The sequence below is a fragment of the Puntigrus tetrazona genome, chromosome 7, assembly GCF_018831695.1.
Source record: "Puntigrus tetrazona isolate hp1 chromosome 7, ASM1883169v1, whole genome shotgun sequence".
Classification (NCBI taxonomy): Eukaryota; Metazoa; Chordata; class Actinopteri; order Cypriniformes; family Cyprinidae; genus Puntigrus; species Puntigrus tetrazona.
Genome location: NC_056705.1, coordinates 13,280,172 through 13,299,969, shown reverse-complemented (window position 1 = coordinate 13,299,969; position 19,798 = coordinate 13,280,172). Strand labels below are relative to the sequence as shown.

At 39.2% G+C, this 19,798-nt stretch overlaps 1 protein-coding gene across 1 annotated transcript; it reads left to right on the top strand.

Moving 5' to 3' along the window:
* Positions 1 to 586: 586 nt before the first annotated feature.
* ntn5 (netrin 5) lies at positions 587 to 18,076 on the top strand. Its single transcript, XM_043245127.1, has 7 exons — positions 587 to 1,362; positions 7,857 to 9,211; positions 9,952 to 10,140; positions 11,020 to 11,169; positions 13,483 to 13,536; positions 15,020 to 15,100; positions 16,404 to 18,076. Exons 2-7 carry the CDS (start codon positions 7,870 to 7,872, stop codon positions 17,123 to 17,125), a joined length of 2,538 nt encoding a protein of 845 aa, XP_043101062.1. The 5' UTR covers positions 587 to 1,362; positions 7,857 to 7,869; the 3' UTR covers positions 17,126 to 18,076.
* The last annotated feature ends 1,722 nt before the right edge of the window (positions 18,077 to 19,798 follow it).

The following is a 19,798-nucleotide window of genomic DNA, read 5'->3' as shown; positions in this document are numbered from 1 at the left end:
CCTCAAATGTTGAATGTTATTCTATGCGATAACCGATCCAAACAGTTATGAAATGTGTATCCATGGAATTAATAATGACGTGTTTCATTTCAAATCAAAACAGAAATTAGGTCCAGGGTTTTGACTTGCTTTCTTCTCTTGGAAAAACAAAGCTCTCACGAGCAGCTGTTTCAAAATCAAACACGGTTTTGCACTGTTTGCATCGTCAAATACTTGAAACCTAATTAAGGATGAAATGAGTGGAAACGAGACGAGTTCAGACAACAAAAGAAGCAGGAGGAAAAAAAACTGGGTGATAAATGACTGAAGCTGGTTTTGATATTTAAGAGATTACAGAACGTAATTGCAATCAAAAGCTAATACCCCAGCACCGTTTTTTTTCCTTTAACAATAAATGAAATCCATAACTTGATATCGCTGACAAATGAAGCGCCACTACGAGACCCATAGCTGTGTCTTCTAACCTATTTGCAGTCTGACCACAGTAGCTCTCGCCTCCATTTGGTAATATTCGTTCTTGCCACTCACTGCTCTCCAACGCACTCCTTGTCCGGTTCGATGTCTGGACTTTCTCCAGCCCGCTTTCAATATCGCACGGTGCAACAGATCCGGCAGAAGTCAAACCGATCTGTTGCGGCGAAAGAATGCCAAGAATATGAGATATGCTCGATTGTACCAGTTCATCCCTCAATTAGGTTTGTTGTACTTGACAAGCGTCCAAAAACATCAAGCCTTAAAGCGACACGCTCTATAGCATGGGTGCACACAAGCATACACCTGGGAAACAGTCCTCCGGGGAAGTCATCAATCAGTTTTATGGGACTGCTCTGGGAGAGTTTCTTTTGTTTCCCTTTCAATTCAGTTGTTCTTTTTTCTCTCTTTCCCCTCGCCTCACCCTTACTCACTATTTCCATATGTGTCAGCTTTAGATCCTCTCCAGAGAGGGAGCGCCTCGTTCCTGGGGTTACCCAAAGTGTTGTTTCAATTGCGCGTTGAACTTTGAATTGGCGCCCGCGAGGGTGCAAGTTCAAGATCGCGGTCTGTGCTTAACCAAAATTGCCCTAGGTGATATTTTCTCAGCTGAAGAGTCAGAAACCCGAAAAAAAGAGAAATTGCTCGTCTTTCTTTGCGCACGCATTCCTAATGTGCTCGATGCATGTGCAGGCATTTGGCGTGTGCATGTATGTGTGCGTCCTTTGCCAGTGAAGGAGTTGACGTCAGGGTGATACGTAACCCTGCCGAAGCGCGCTGAATGCAGCAGGAACTCGCGCCGCTCAGCCTGAGAGTATCTGTCCACTTGTCGTGCTGTTATTGATCAACCAGGACGCGGCTACATTGGCAACCCGCACTGAAGCGCACATGGTAGGTAAACTCTTGCTCTAGCGTATCTGTGGTTAGATTAGAACAGGCTTGAACGGGACTGCTGACAAGGGATTTAAATTTAGAATAACCTGTTGATTAGTGTTAACCAGTGATGGTGCTAAAGTAGACCGCGCACTGAAACCTTAGTGGTTCTTTAAATCAAAGTGTTATTTTTTTGTAAGATTATGATTGTATATATATATATATATATATATATATATATATATATATATATATATATATATATATATATATATATATATACACATACACACACACACTTTTTATTGCAGCAAGAATCGGGTTTTTAGCTTTAGATCAAAGTATATTTTGCGACCAGATATTTTATTTTACATGATTATTTATTTTTTTCATTTGATATTATCCAAAACAAAACGTGCTTTATTTAAAAAAAGAATTGCCTGCCGCTTACCTAGAATATTTTTCCCAAGCGCAATCCGTATACTAAGCATCTTCGTAAATCTTGCTCTCCTGTAAAAACAAATTAATAGAAAAGCGGGTAAAAGGCTTTCGCTTAATTGAAATGCGCATTTTAAAATGTAATAAAGAAAACAGCGACATTTAATAAAGCAGTTCTAAATGAACGCACATTATTATTGTTGTATTGTTCTTATTAGGTTTGCGTCGGAACCTTGACCATTCCACGGCTAAAATAAAACAGAATTATGTCGCATGAAAAAATAACAAATAAACAAACTGTAGAAAACATAGCCCTCAGACAAATACGTGATTGATTGTCATAATCAGGAACATGTACCTGTCAGTGGCGGAAGGGCTGGATGATATGTCACTTGTACAAAACTGTTCTGCCGGAAGGCTACGCGTAATTTAAGGATAATGAGATCATTCGTCTGTGCACACACCGCAAATCTTGTCAAACAACCCTGAACTATTATTTAGATTAAGGAATATCCTCGTCCACATTCTTCTGCATTTTGAGAATAATATTATTTTTTATTATAACCGCAGATTAATTACAGCTAAAGATACAGGGCAGATTACACATTTTTTTCAGAGCAGCGCGCGCTGTTTAAGTTGTTTTAATTCTAGCATTTTGTGAATACGCCAGCGCGCCTCACGACATGTTATTCATAAATCCTGGTGTTTTATGTCTCATTGGGGTGCATGATTATCAAAAGCCGCGATGCAAACTAATTTAGAAAGCCCATAATTAATTTGAAATACGTTATATCGGATTAATGGGACACATTCAGTTTAGACCCTGCAATGCAACAACGGGGTACACAAAGGCCCGAGAAATAACAGTTTAAGGCCATGTAGGTGGCCAGCTGTGAAACCGTTATTTTTGTAAAAAAAAAAAAATGCAATTTCCGTTCCCCGTTTTGCGGGCGCACTTCGTGCCTCGTTATTCTGTGACATATGTCGGGTCAACTGATAAACACGAATGGTTGTAATTACAGCTCCATAAAACAAAATTTTTCATTAAATGATCATTATAGGGTTCGCCTTAGTTCACATCCCATGTGATTTAAATCTCATTGCACAATACAGTGGAAATATAGAATTGAGAGAGAATCTCGACATTTTCAGTTATCTAAAAAAAAAAAAAAAAAAAAAAAAAAAAAAAAAAAAAAAAAGGATGATCTGTATTTGAATTGCCAAGCTGCCAGCATACTTTAACAGGATGATACATTCTCTCGATGCATCTTCTAAAACACATGGTTAACCTTCATTTTAAACGTTTAATTAACGATAAATGGGATGAAACCCCCCTTGCTAATTGTTCCACCCTAGGTTCATCATGGAATGTTGTGCTTGGCATAACTAGAGCACGGAATCACGGACGGCGAATTCATGTGCATCTGTTTTTCAACATTGAGACGAAACCTGCAGGGAAATTTCATGATTGCACTGCCAGGGCACATAGCGTGGGAGAGAGAGAGAAAGAGAGAAAGAGAGAGAGAGAGAGAGAGAAAGAGAAAGAGTGATCGGCCTTTTCCCCCCTTCTTTCTCTCCCCGTGCCGCTGTCTACTGTACTACATGTGTTTTCCCATTCAAACATGTATCCTTGCGTGGACCTATTGGGCATATGTTAAAGCTGACAGGGCGCGCTATGAATATTCTTGTATAAACTTCAAAGCATAGAAGGTTACATCTGGCTTGGTTTCTTGAGTAAGATTTCACGAAACGCGAATATAGCATGATTCAAGGTCAGAATTATCTTACAAAAAGGTCCTTTGCAGCGTCGCAACTGTCCGAACGAATAGGCCCGAAACAAAGCAGAATAGGTATTTTCTTTCATTTCCGTTTCGTGTTTTATTGTGCATCGGCTTGACTAAGGTGTCTGTTTGAAAATTTGCGTCCGGCAAAAGGTTATTAACAGCTATTATGCGTCTACTGAAGGATGTGTTTATGACATTTATTAATAAAAAAAATTTGTCTCTGCCGTGGACGGCAACTAATGTCAATTCAAGAGCAGCATGTCCATGCTTTGCAGATTTTCTGGGTATAATTTTAAGACTACAGCAAGATAGGAGAGGTGTTACTGGCAGCTGCTACATGGTTAAACAGGTGTGTGTGTGCGCGTGCATGTCCTACGTCCCATGAGCGCGTGTCCCACGCAGGCCTACAACGCCTATGGGTTTTTGAAAGCGCGAAATAAAACGTGCTTATTTCTATTCATCTGAGGACAACGAACAGGCAGTTAGTGATTTATTAATTCATGATGGACAGGGACATAGCCGTAATAAATCACGCAATTTTAAATCAGTTCATTTGAGGAACACGGATCCCACGTGTAGGCCTATCACGGGGATCGCTTGTCAAAGATTCAGTACAACCTTGTCTGGCTGTCGTCCACGAAGAACGTTCAAATGTGTTAAGCAGGCCAAATCTTTCTCATCTGTCCGACAACATACCCCCAGGGTTAAGATTTAAGACGTGAAGAGCAGCACTGTGTGCGCAGAAACTGACAGGTATCCAGCTCTCCTAAGAATAGACTTAAGTTATGTGCCAAATGCGAGCAAAATCGTATTTCAGAGAGAAACGAGGAAACGTTCTATCACATTCTAAATCACTTCACGGTGAAGTAAAATATAAATATATAAATATTTCACAAAATAAAGGTTTACAAATTTTTATTTGTAGCCATTTTCCTTTGCTACAACTGTTTGAGCTGTTTGAAAACAAGAAAGGATTGCCATCCACGTGTAGAACTCCCATGCATGGCTTTTTGATTTTACTTTACATTTGCTAACACCAAAGCACTTTATTGTTTTCTCGAAAATGAAATTTTTTTTTTAAATAAATAAAAATCTGTGGCGATACGAAAAACCTCCCATTTGTTTTGAACTACCCATAAGGACCCGGGGCTCGATGATTGACTGGACATTTTGTTTGTCTTTTTCGAAAAGCTGTTTTTGTGTTGTACTTCAACACAACCATGTATTTAACCAATGTATTCCTAAAACAAATGGATTAAGCAAGTTCCCATTTTACGAATTGAGGCAGGCTAGATTATAGTAGCCTATGTGTTGCAGCCTATGTAATTGAGTGAACAAGCTGAATGCTTTTTAAATAAGCTATATGATACAAAAAAAATTAATAAAATAAAAAATATGTAAACATATAAAACAGGCCAATTTGTCCTTGTCCTCCGGTAGGCTATCAGTCAAGACTTGTTGGCTCAAGCGCAAACAACGCTGATCCGATAATTTCTTTTTGACTTTGCGATAACTAATGAAGAAGCACCCCGATCGTTTTCAAAGCTGAACAGGAACATACGCTTTGTAGCTTTCATACTACGACGGGTGTGAATTTATGGAAAGAGCTAGACAAATTGTGGAAACCGTATCCAAAGGTTCTACGAGCTGCTACGGAGGCCCGGCAGCTAAACAACTTTAGCTTTAAATTTCCGTTACGGAAATAACCCTATGCTTTTGCCACAAATAAAACAAACCAACAAAACTGGTTAGCCTACACTAACAATAACTTAACTATGGTATTTGCAGTAAATATGCGGTAATACAAACGTTTATCAGTGTGCCAAAAGCTGAGTTAGAACACTATTACTATACAACCATGGTTCGTTTTCGTTAGGGTTGTCTTTTACAAAGGGGCTTACGAGATCAATAAAATATATCGGTTAAGCTTCAATTCGTCAAGCACGTGTAATGAGCTATGTTCAATTAGCTAGAGCTGCAATGAAGCCAGGGGCAATCGCAAATCATGCTGTGAGTGGATCAAACCCTCCCTGCTCGGGACCCGCGAATCTCTGCCTCAACGACAGCCGTGAATATCTACACGCTCTCATCACTTTCCCAACTTACAGCCTTACGCATCGCCCTCGGATACACTGTCGCCCCTTCGAAACCGGAGATTCAATTAATCAGGCGATCAATTAATGCGGAAGGGGTTTTCACAGTGTTCTCAGTTTTCCCCAGGGGCACGTCGCAACATGTGTGGAATGATCGCGAGGCTCACACCGGACCCTGGGAATGTGCCACAGCGGGAAAGAACTCCGCTCTGTCCCGCAGTTGGCCGCTCGTCACCTCCCGTTGTTGAAGCAAAAATGCTTCAAACGCGTAGAATTTGAAAGAAATATTAAAACGTTTAGAAAAACCCAAAGAACAAGGTTTAAGACAGTGGGTGGTTTTACCTCTCCTTGCGCTTTCTTTGACCTTCATGTCCCTCAGGGGTCCTCATATTTCAGCCTACGAGATAATTGAGCCAGCGACTCCTCTAGTGAATCTCTCAGTGCTCCCCTCTCCTACCGGGCCGTTTATGCATCCCTGCTGACTTTGCTGTCAATGTCAAACGCTTGTTAGGACATCATCAATCATCAACACTTAGGAATATTCTCAGAACTTTGAAGGCAGGCGATACCCCGAGAAAAGAGAGGGTGAGAAGAGCTGAGGGAACAGCAAATGTCCGTAAGTGTTCTTCTGTTAGTTCAGGATGCGCTTCCAACAGTTAACAACTGATCATTTGAGGCACTGACCGAACACCAAGGATTTTACGGTGCGTTTCATTAGAAGCGAAGGGTGTTAACTCTCGAATGCAACCCATCTGCCTGTCTTTTTTAAACCCACAAGTTGTCAGGGCTCTATATCACTCTGTCTCAGGAAGAGTGAGTGCATTGTTTCTCTTGTCTGCAGGCGAGATTTTGCAACTTTCTCTGGTGTAGATTATCATCAGATAAATAAACAGACTTCTGCATCAGGCCAAGAAGTTGAAGGCAGAGATTCATTACTGAGGGCCTGCAGACAGGCGGGTACAGGCTTACGCTATCTTGCCATAGGAAGTGGCTCAACTTGAACATGCATTTCTCACATTCAATCCATAAATCTGCCACTCTATTTTATTGTCCAATCTTAGTTGCCCACATTTCCCCATCCTTCTTGGTTTCACTTCCTGTTCTCTCAAAGTCTCTCTCTCTCTCTTTGCATATTTTTTGCATATTAACTACATATACATTTACAACTACAAATAATTGTATTTCTTATAGTATTTAATTTTTTGGAAAGAGCTATATATTAGAGCTATATATTATTGTTGCCAATAATATTTATACATATAGCCTAATAATATGATGACAATTCCATATTTTTGAGTTTTGTACTACCAGCCAAAGTTTGGCCACACCAGGGTTTCTCATGTTCTAAAACAAGTAGGGCTATCCAATATTTTGAATGGTGCTGGTCTCAATCCCTCAATTGGAAGCAGTGTAAAAAGTTGAAAACGTGTTTCTGTGATGTCCTGGAACTATCTGCAAAAATCAAGGCCAAATAATCTACAAAAACTAACAGCAATTAAAATTGTATATTAATAAACAAATATGTTAAATCTAATATGGCTAATTTTAACTCCCTTTAAAAAGTTACATAAAGTTACATATAATTATAACTATACATATAGTTTATTTGGATAATTTGTTTTCTTTATGAATCTTTTCATCCAATTTTTCTTTTAATAATCAAGTCACCTTATTCCATTCTACTCTGCTTCTTCCCATCTCCACTCACAATTCCCCATCTGCAATAGACAGGTTTAGATTAAAAGAGTGGAAAGCCATAAATATGATAAATGAGAAAGGGCTTGGAATATTGGACCAGCTGCTCCACATGCTCTATGTCATATCTTGCAATCTCCACGTTTATACACTCAATTTGCCCCAGTTCCTTTAGAGTCGAAAATGTCAAAATGAATATACATTTAAAAGCCACATTTTCTTGACACAGACCAGATAAAGAGGCCTCCTACTGACAAATAGGCCATTGATTGGCCACATTATGTGCGTTAAATGGTCAACTTAGAAGCTAGAATGAGTTGCGAGCTGGGATGTTTTTAATTGTGGTACAGGTGGTCTGGTCTGAGAAAAACCGAACCGCAATGCTCTCGCCTGTTTGAGCTTCACTCAACCATCATGTAAATCCATCAGCATCCTGACGTTTTGTTATACGACCTCTTATAAATTTTTTCATCTTTCTTTTTCTCCTTCCCTACTGTTACAGGCTTGATGACATCATGTCCAGATATCACTCCCCTCCTTTCCAGACACTCTCCTTCCTCCCTCTTTTCCTTTTTACTCTTTTCCCTCTCTCCCTTCTTTCTCCTCTTCTTTCTCAATCTCCTCTAAGCTGGACCTCTCCTCATGACCCCTGCTACCACCTGGATGGGCGTCCACGCCACTGTCTATCCGAATTCATCAACACGGCCTATGGAGTGCCTGTGACGATGGAGGACCTCCAACAAGGACCCAGGACAAACATCAGCACTTTAACAGACCTTCATAACCCTCACAATCTGACATGCTGGATGGCTGCCGAAGGCTCAGGCGGTGGGGACTGGACTTTTACAGTTCCCCTAGGCAGACGCTTTGAAATCACTTACATTAGTCTTCAGTTCTGTCAACAGGTGGAGTCTGTAGAATCCTACTCCATCTCCATCTTGAAGTCAATGGACTTTGGCCGGAGCTGGCGCCCCCTACAGTTTTATTCCAGCGACTGCATGGGCACATTCAACCGTCCTGCGCAGTCCATCGCTCTGACAAAGCACCAGGAGACGGAGCCACTGTGTTCAGATCCCAGACCACTACAGAAGCATCGTGGAAATGTCGTTCTGGCCTTCTCAACTTTGGATGGACGTCCTTCTTCAGCAGATTTTGACTACAGTCCAGGGCTCCAAGATTGGGTGACTGCAACAGACATAAAGATAGTATTTCATCAATCATTGGATAAAATAAAAAAGCAAGAAGGGAAACTGAATGAAGTGGGAGGCACATTTAGATGGAGGGAAAGGGGAGACAAAGTTCTGAGGTTTGGCGAGAAAAACACTGGCGTTGAAATTTGGAGAAACAGACAAGAAAAACAGACTTCAACACAGAGAACTAGAAACAAAAGCACTGTGCACCAAAGTGGCCTCAATGTTACTCGAAAAGAGATGAGATCTCAAGGAAGAGTGGAAAGGGGCCGTAAGAAAGACAGTTACAAGCCATGCCAGGATGGCACATGTGATTGGTCCCTAAATATCCCACAGCAGGGCTCCAAAGGGCGAGAGTTGAGAAGAAGAAGAAACAATGCAGGGAGGGCGAAGTCCCATTCTAAATCGAGAAAAAATGCCTCACGCAACATCGTTCCATCATCTCTTTACGCCCCACTGAAACCCTCTCTCGCCCTTTCTGACCTGCAGGTCGGAGGCAGGTGCAAGTGCAATGGCCACGCCTCTCGCTGTCGTCGTGACAACCAGGGGCGTGCCGTGTGTCAATGTGAGCATCACACATCTGGGCCGGACTGTGACGTGTGTGAGCAATTTTTTTATGATCGACCATGGCAACGGGCCACACCCAGCCAACCACACCCGTGCGTCCGTGAGTTTAAGCCTGTGTGTGTCTGGTGGTCTGTCCATGCTTAAATGTGTATTTTTAAATATGATTCACTTACTTGCAGAACAATTTTATTTTTCACACAAAATCATATAAAATGTAAACACCTTCATTATATAATTTGCAATTAACTGTAAAAAAAGTTTTATTTTAATTATTTTTTCATTTAACTTACCAATTTAAACCACTAAAATACTCAAATTAAACTACACAATAATCTATACTTAATAAAACTTTGTAACTCCAACACTTACATTGTTTTACTGATTAAAGTGCTCCTATTATGGGTTATGACAGGTTTGTATTTTGGCTTTAGGAGTCCCAAATAACAGGCTGAGATGCGATTACATGGGGTTATCAGTAGTGTAACATATTAAGAATTCAGTGCATCCTAAATTATGTACTGTCTGAGTAGGTTCTACTTTTGAACATGAACTTAGCTCACCATTAAAAAAGTGTGTTCTATATCAGTATGGGTAGTGTGAATAATTTCAGAATTGCTACTTTTTTGGCATGCCGTTTTTTGCATACTATACATACATATTATTAGATAATGTAATCTTAATCTTATGCAGCGTTGCTTCACAAATAAATAAAAATGACCATTATTTGATATTTTTACTAGAAAAAGTTTTTGACTGAAAATAAAATGTTTTTCACTCCTTTCACTCCTATTTTATAATCCTCTATTTGCCCTCATCTATGTCTGTTTCTCTCTTTCCCAGCATGTGAATGTAATGGTCACTCTACTAAGTGTAGGTTCAGTATGGCTGTGTATCAGCAGTCTGGTCGAGTCAGTGGAGGCATTTGTTTGAAGTGCCGGCACCACACAACGGGACACCACTGCCAGTTCTGCCAGAACGGATATACACGAGACCACAGCAAACCGCTCAGCCACCGAAAGGCCTGCCAGCGTCAGTAACAACTGATTTGTCTGTGTGTTTCATGTGGAAATCATGTTTAAGCTGGTATATATGTGAAGTGAATCATTCTTGCCATTCCACAAGTGAAAAGAAAAACATGTTTTTTGTTTTTTTTTTGGCTTTGCCATCTGTGGGGTCTGAGGTGTGTGAAAGGCAGCATAGTCTGTGTCTATGTTATGGCTACGCTATGAGTGATGGAATGCGCTCTGACATTTGCCCTTTGACTGCTCTCATATCTATGGCATGCTCACGGAGCAATTTAGTCAAAGTCCCAATATAACATCAGTTTACACGGCATGCTTGTGCATACATCAATGTTTATTTGTAATTTACTTCGCAAAATGTATACAAAATCTAAATTATGTCGTGGAAATGCCATAAAACCTCTGCTAACGCCTAAATATTTGAATGGGATGATAGAATTATCTTAGAAATTTGGAAACCGAAAGATTTAGAACTTGTTAATGTTAAAACAGACCTGGTTTTTTAAGCGTGTATAAATGTTTGTAGGATGGTTGGAGTTTTGTTTGGATGAAGAAAGGTTGAGCAGAAGCAGAGAAGCAGATCTTTCCTCTCAGTGGTCTCCCAGCCATCACACATATGTTTTATGGGGAAAATCTTGCTCAGGGGTCAATGAGACTTGAATTACAACTGAAGACACAAACCGCAGCTGCCTTGTTCTGTGTAGTGTTACTAGCCATTTCCCTTCATGTGTCTAAACCTGCTAGTCTCACACTAATACCCTTAGTCTCACGATAATTCTCTCCTCTCTTACTTCCATTTTTTGTCAGCTTCTTCTTACTACATTGCTCTTGTTCCTAATATTTTTTTTCACTTTCATCCTTTCATTTTCTATTTTGTTTCTCTCAGCGTGTCACTGCCACCCCATGGGTGCAGTGGGCCGTTGGTGTAACCAGTCCACAGGACAGTGTTTGTGTAGAGATGGAGTCACAGGACAGAGGTGTAACCGTTGTGCCCCCGGCTACAAGCAAGGCCATTCCCCCCTCCGACCATGTATCCGTAAGTATCACACCTTGCATTGTTCATTTGATTGGATTCTGTATGATAACTAAAGTTTCTGCCCATAAGACATAACACTTATAACACTACTGATACTGATACTGATATATTAGCCAAGATTGGTCATCAACTGATGATCAACAGACACGTTCATCTCCCCACATAGTTGACTATGACAAATTGTCATTAACTTACAGTGTGTTTTTGCATTAGCATGCTACATTCTTAATTTATCTGTCAAATGTGCATGACACAATAATGGATAAAATACCTATTGCACATAAGATCTCTGTCTTTCACATCATACACACAATATGGTCAAATAAATACATATACATACTGGATAATGTGGAGGCCTGACTTCGAAATAGGACTAATACAGTAGGGATTTTAAGAAAATAATAATAATTTATTGCTTTATTACAACTTTTGGATTCTTACACTGTAAGTGCTCTTAGTAGCAGTTGATAGTAAACTATGTTTCATTAATCTGAATTTAATTAAATTATACATAATCTTGCTATCCATATGTCTTGCGATCACTGATTGTATAAATTAAAAGCTAGAATTATGCATTACCGGTCAGTGGTCAGGGGAAACAGCCTTTTCAACCCATACGCTACTTTTCAAAAGTGTCAGTGAAGATATTTATGCTACCATAAAATTTTACAGTCATGAGAACACATCACGGTTTCCACAAATGTTTACGCAGCACAACTGTGTTTAATACTGATAATCATAATAACGGTTTCTGAAGTATCATGCGATGCAAAGAAATGGCATTTTAAAATATACTGAAATAGAAAATGGTTATCATATTTTATAATATTATTATTTTAACTGTATATTTAATAAGTCTACTTTTAAAAGCATCTCTTAACTGACTCCTGGTAGTGTAAGTTTAGCAATTTTGGGGACCTGCTATTGTGTTTTATTTTTCACTTCAACTGCCCTTGACCCAATTAAATAGCTTAATTTATTCAAACTCCTTACTCAGTATCATTGTCCCTTTGCAAACTACTGTTTGTTTATGAAAGATTTAGTAGAAGCCGCTCTCTGAAATTCTAACGCCTTCCCCTCATTCCTGTGAATAACTGCTCCCACACAAAGTGCTGAATCTTCTCAGGTGCTGCCACTTGGCTTTCATCAACATTACAATCAGCTTTCCTGGATTTCTCTGTGCTTCATTTTCACTACGTGATAATCCAATGAACACTGCTGCGTTTTTATATCTCAAAGTTCACGGAACGGCGCAAGCCTCAGGGAGAAGGATGACATGCTATGTCGAACAGCACCTGTTGTGGTGCACAACCAGACCCGTTTCCCTCCCAGCACGACAGACGCATAATTCTTCACGGGTTACGGCTCAGTGATAGAAGAGCTTGTTTGTTGTTCTACATGGATCGTCTCAACATAGGATATTTATAGCGTGAGCTCCCGTCTTTCCTGCACCAAAGGCAAGCCGCAGCTAAAAACATGACCGGCACCAGCGAACCCTTTGCCACCTCTCATGGAGCAGGAAACGCAGCCGTCGTTTATCACAGGGAAAGTGACCCAGACATTAGATATTATTAGCGCCTGAAGATTTGTGGGGGTTTTATTTTGGAAAACAGGGACCAGGAAGTCTCAGGTTGTCCACGTTAAACACTATCTATATGCTACATCCTTTAAAAGCAAATGTATTTCTTCAGGTCTACGTTTGCCAGCTCTTACACCCAGAGACCTACTAAATGCCTCCGGGGCTAAAAACGCTAAAATGAATTTGAAGCTGTTTGACGCTTGATATGAGTTATTGCTGAGGGACTTTCGAGTTCGGGGGGTTGGAGGAGGAGGATAAGGTGTCAGTGTCCCAGTTGTGTCAGAGATATGGGCAGAAGTACAAAACTCATGGGTAATATATGGTTGACCCAGAGTTGCAGACCTATCATGGGCCGTACGTATGTGTGTTTGACAGAGGGCGTCCTGATAGGCAGCCCTGTTGACCTTTAAGACCACACACATGCACAAAATTGCCTGGGCTCACTCACAGTGACAAAAGTACGCTTGTTTTTAACACAAGCATTCCACATGCACTAAAACACAACAGGGCAAACTGCAGTCACAGCACACACGTCCCCTTTCTCCCTCACACACTCACAAATGGCAAGTATGCCCTAATGAGCCACCGCAGGGATTAGAACGAGTCACCCACAGCGGAGGTGTGAAAAAGAGGAAGGACAAAATGAAAGGCACACAAATAAACTTGTCACTGCTTGCTGTAATTTAATGAGACCCTCGTCCCCCTTTCTTTCTTTCTGTCTGTTGTTCGTTCAGGTATTCAGGAGGTTGCACCACCCACCCCAGTTTACCAGCCTCAGTACAGCATTGGTAAGCAACTGGTTCTTTCTAATAAACACACACACACACACACACACACAATAACTGTATTTCTGTTCATCTCTGAACTGTCAATTGTTGTCACGTTATGTTATGTTTTGTTCACATATAACATTGCCAAAGCATTATACACAAGACAAGAACAATGACAAAAAACAACACAATGACAATGAAATAAAGACACAATAAAATAAGACACATTATTCCATATAATTAAGCAAATTAAATGTGATTTACTGCCACCTAGTGGATCAACTTTGTGCTGTGACATTTGGTGCGTAATAATTGTAATAATTGCATTCTCTCATAATAATATTTTTATCTTTAGATGCACTATATAATGTAGAATGTTAATAATATGTCACAAGTCACACAATTGGAATTATCCATGTTCTTGGAAATAATGGTGTGGGAAAAGTAACGTACCACATTTCATATATTATTAACCTATGTATAATTAATCATGAGTTTGCTTTATAGAGTTAGTTGCAGCAGAATTTAATTTATTACATATTTGATAAAGTTTGCATCAATGATTCTGTTATTTTTCCTGTTTTTTTATTGTGAAGCTGCTTAAAACAATCTGTATAGTATAAAACGGTTTGACTTTGAGTAGTGTACCAAGAAGTACAATAATTTATGGCTTCTCATAAATTTTTTTTTCCTATGTTTTCTTTACACAAATCAACACCAGAATTACTCTTTGTCTACTTTCAGGTTTGCTTAAAATACCTGGAACCGTCTCTGCAAATATTTAAAAGTTACTTTAATGACATCCAGTCACATTTTTTGAAATTGCAATAGAGTTCCGTCCTGCTGTTCATTTATTGACACTGGCTCGGACTTATGAGCTTTTTTTTAAACTGTATTATTATCTTCTGATTCGTATGTCTGATTATGCCTGCCTCACATATAAGTCTCAGGTTGACTGAATGAGATATTCTCCAGGTCGATACTATCCTGAAATCTGGCCTGGTGACCAGTAGACAGTAAAAAAAAATCCAGAGCAGATATTTTCTGTCTGAATAAAACGTGTTGTACCATTGACAGCAACAGCATATTGTGAAGTCTGCCATGATTATGGTAATATATACCTGCCGCAGCTGCTTCACTAATATATCTAAAAAGTGCAGTGCAGTCCATTACTGCTGATTGATTTCACACACATTACTGTGATCTGCACCGAGTAGACAGGCCAACTCTAGATCTCTGGAGACTAAAGAACTGCCTTTAACTTATTGAAAAAACACTCTTGGACCCCTGTGCTCTATTAAATACTTGAATAGAGATATAGAACAGCCCTTCACTTTCCTTTCTTGGAGAGATTGATACTGGTGGTCTAGTTTGTACTAAGTGTCATTTAAAATAGATTACAGAATGTGTGTGATTAACCTTTGCAATGTTGCTTTTAGTAATGGAAAAAAGGTTGTTTGTAATGTGTGTAATTACAGTAAGTGTTTCTCTCTCACTCCAGGCGAGGAATGTCTTTCTTACTGTCCACCTTCCCAAGCAAGAGTCAAAATGAATTTAGAGACATATTGTCTCAAGGACTATGGTAAGTCCTTAACTAAGGATTTTAGTTTATGCCCCAATAAAAAGGCAATTGTGCAAAAGTTACATTAAGAAATAAAGTCAAATCATGTAATATAAATATGTAAATCACATAGACGTAAATCAAGTGAAGTGTTAGTTCTGGCAAATCACGTTAGCCAAGCCTGTGTCAGCTGACTCGCAGCTGATCCATGTCTTCCTGTAAGGAAACAACATCTTTCACATCAGCCATAAATAAAGTCAGCTTTCAATAGCTCCATCCCCAACTCTTCTCATCCATTCAGGATTTGGCTTTGATTCCCCTTTGAATCGGGCTAATTTCTGAAATGCACACATTCAATTATTGAACATAAATTAAATCTGCAATACCTTTATGTATTTTATGCACCTTTATGTACTAGGGTGTGTGGATGAGCAGGGAGTCATCCAATTAATTTCTAAAATTAATTTCTAAATTTTTTCTAAAATAATAAGTTTAAAATAAAATAAATCAGTAATATTCTTATATATCATTACATTTTAACATGACTGTTTTCTAGATTAATATATTTTAAAAAAACAAAGTTATTTATTCCTGTCATGGTAAAGTGTCTTGGTGTTCAGTTATTAGAAAATACAATAAGCAAAATGTATTTACTTATTTTACAATATTTAACATTTTTATAATATTTCTGTTTTTTCTGTATTTTTGATCAAATGAATGCAGCCATAAGAATAAGATATTTAAGAACTTTTAAGAAATCGTAATAATTTTAAACCCTTGGCCAGTAGTGTGTATAGAATTACATCCCTTTTGAAAATCACTGAAGCATGATGAAGAACCATAAGGCCTAAACGCTATGTCTCTTAAACAAATTTTAAAACGCTATGCATCATGCACCTGCCAGCTTTGAAAATTATTACACAGCACAGACACACACACACACACAATAAACACTGGGCATCGTAGACAACACAACTATGATCACACAAACAGACTTTCTCTCACAGAAACCTGCGCTTGTTGCCAGAAGCTGCATGACAAATTAAAACAATATGTGTTTAAGAATTGGTTTAACATATCAAACGTTTGATATCCTGGAAAGAGTCACAGACCACAAATAAAAGTCAGACTCCTAGCCCATCACACACTACAGTATGCAATGTTCTGTAAAATCAGTCAACTCTGCTGAAAATCCGCAGGCATGCTTTGACTTTTGGCAACTACACTTGACTTACAAAGTGAGGCCAAAGTCATGTAATGTATTCCAGCCTTTAGTCATATTGTCTAACATCCTTGTCTGTTTTCTGTCATTGTTCTGTCCCAGTGCTGAAGGTGCAGGTCAAAAGTAAGGAACGTTCCGGTCCCTGGTGGCAGTTTTCTATTTTGGTGCAGTCAGTTTTTCGTATGGGCTCTTCTCACGTAAAGCGAGGCATTCAGGCCCTCTGGGTTCCAGATCGGGACCTGAACTGTGGTTGCCCTGCGCTTCAGATGGGCCGGACATTCCTCTTGATTGGAGCAGAGGAAAGCGGCCGGAGTTGGGTCCCCGAGGAGAGGCGATTAGTCGCAGACCGCACTACAATGGCTTTGCAGTGGAGGGAACACTGGAGCCCCAAATTAAGAGGCTTCCGCGGGCAGGACACCCGGGGAAAGTGCCTACAGGGAAATACCACTACGCAGAAACACTCTCACCCAAACTTGTACGAAGAATACACCCCCCCACATCTTAACAAACTCCAGTCTGAGACACACAGACCACATAAGAATACACACACGACGCATAAGCAGCATCACGTAACCACACAATCTGGAGGATCAGACCTCACGCAAACAAACAAAAGAGAAGAAACTCAGGGCGTACATGGAAAAGACGCAGAGACGCACCTTGAGGAGGACCGTACGGCTGAAAACGTCACTCAGGAAACACAGCATGCGTTGCAACACACCCAAGATCCTCTCTCAGGTACTTCAAAGATGACTCAAGCCAATGAGCATGAGCAGTACCACCCAACAGCATGTCCAACATGGTCACCTGGGCCACCCGTCTAAACAAGACATTATGAGCAGCAATACAAAAGGAGTTCAAAAGGAAAAGGAAAAATTTAAAACTTCTTTAAAAAAAGTACTGTATCATCCGAGATGTGAATGGAAATGTTTCTATATTAGAACATATGTGGAGATATTTAACATTACTATCACTCGTTCACCAATGGATCCTCTGCAGTGAATGGGTACCATCAGAATGAGAGTTCATACATCTGATAAAAACACCACAACAATCCATATATAATCCACTTGACTCCAATCCATCATTTAATGCCTTGTGAAGTAAAATCCTGCACGTTTGTAATAAACAAATTCTTCATTAAGATGTTTATAACCATCACTTCTGGCTAAAAATAAAGTCTTCTATCTATAATATTGCATTTCATCTGAACTAGGGGTGAAATATACACTGGAGGAAGTAGGGATTATGGACTGGAATTTTGGTGATTTTACTGATTACAGACTGGAATTTTGACTGGAAGTTTGGCCATAAATGGATTATGGGCTCATATTTGCAGAGGATCCATTGGTGAGCAGGAGATATAATGCTAAATTATTCCAAACTGTTCTGACAACCTCATTTGCAGCTTGGATGGCCCAAGGGTCAATACATTATTTTTTTTAACACAAGAGTTCATTTTTGTGAACAATGCCTTTCAGAAATACCTACAGTTCTCTTTAAGGGATATGTTGGTTGACTCTAATATACGATGTTTCATATAAAGAGACACTCAATCCACTGCATATTCACACCCTTTGCTGTGAGTATCTTAGTATTTTTGTATGTTGTGCTATATATTCATCACCAGATTACAGAGCCATATTGTATTATTTTTTTCAGATGAAACATGCAGGTATTTTTCATGTCACATGCTCTGAGAAAAAAAAAAAAACTTTACACCTTCCGTCCAGGAAGAGATGAGTCTAATCCAAATATTAAAAGACTGAAAATCACTGTATTCTCAACATGAATGGCATCCTGTTCAGTCCACATTATTTAGTCTGACCGTCAGACATGTAAGACTCTTATTGCTGGATTGTAAGAGGCACATTGTTTTCAGATCAGCAGCTGACAAATCTTATCCATTCAGGTCTCCATCACTGACAGACATGTTAAGTGTGGCTAAAGATTTTGTGCCCAAAGTAAGTCATTACATTTTTTTATTGTTTTTGTAAATTTATGTGGCTATACCAAATAAACAAATAAACACACACATATATGAATCACACACACACACACACACACATATATATATATGAATAACACTGACAGTGAATTCAGACTATATACAAGGTATCTTTAACGTGGTGCCTTTTTAAGTCTTATTATTACTTGTGAATATTTTAAGCGATCATGTAATATGTAAATGTTATAAATATTTGCGTATCAAAATGTGACAAAACGTTTTTTTTTTCCTGTTTAACTTAACGCTCTACCTCATAATAAATATTGTTAACAAGCCTGGTGAAGTCGTTTATCCAGTTAATACATTTAATACATATTTCAGTTTTATCTACAGTTTTAAAGGATAAAATGTGAACACATATACATACGTGTAATTACAAAAATAATAATAAACTACACTTAAAGTTCTATAAATGTGATTCATTTACAGAAAAAATATAGTATAGTAAGGATAGTTCAGGCGCATGAGACTGAAAGGGGAAAGACAAATGGAGAGAGACCGTAAAAGCGAGCGAGACGGTCAATGATGCACCTGCTTTGTTTGCACAGGAAACACCTGTTCCCAGCCTTCCTGCCTGGCTGACTGACGACAGTTAATTTAGTGTAAAAAAATCTCCCACAGCTTGAAGGGCCAAAATGCCCCGCGCTTGCCTTGTTTTGAGAACAATATTGCAGGAAGTCTTAGTCGCTAACTCTCGTGCCCTACTGTCCACATGTCCTATATTTTGTCTAGCAGCCAAGTACGCGTATCAGATAACACACTCCTAACACTACCAGGACTCCCGTGGACACACAGTTGTGAGATGTCTAAATACATGGCATGTGTGACATTTCTGGTCACATTAAAAAATTTTAAAACTCACCTGTAACGTTACACTTAATCGCGAAGTTCTGGGTTCGGTAAATTCACACAACCGAAGGCACTTGCGGAATAACGTCGATTAACAAATTAACTTCCTCTCACCCCTGCTTTTCTTAAGAAAAGAAAAGGAAAAAGTAGAAAGAAAAAGAAAAAAAATAGTGGAATGAAAGTGAAGGAGACCATCTGTAAACGTTAAAAAACGCTTTCGGAAGTCGAGCAAGACGTAAACAATGTTAGCACCATATGGTTAGCATGGTTTTAGTCTAAAAAAAAAAAATCGCATCTCTCAGACATCTCTTACTATCCTTTTCTGTGCTAAAAGAAATTGTCCCACTATAAACATCCTTTACTTTTCTGTGTAAATTAAAAGTTTGTCAAATTTCGATCATTACCTTTGCCTAACAATTTTCGCAACTTCGTCGCCATGGCAACGCAGCACCTTAAACAGCTGTAACTTGATAAATTACACAACTCTGCAGCTCCTATCATACACATATTATAATATATTAATTATGAACTTAAAAAAACAGCAAACAAAAACATCATAAGTGAGTTATTAAAACAAACTCCCACACAGTGCCTGCTAATATAAGTCTAAAGTCTAATATAAATCTCTCACAGCCTTTAC

Coding starts and splice junctions, on each gene's coding strand:
- ntn5 (XM_043245127.1), top strand. CDS start 7,870: ATGTCCAGATATCACTCCCCTCCTTTCCAGACACTCTCCTTCCTCCCT. Junction 11,170..13,482: donor CCCCCTCCGACCATGTATCC/GTAAGTATCACA, acceptor TTGTTCGTTCAG/GTATTCAGGAGGTTGCACCA. Junction 15,101..16,403: donor ATATTGTCTCAAGGACTATG/GTAAGTCCTTAA, acceptor GTTCTGTCCCAG/TGCTGAAGGTGCAGGTCAAA.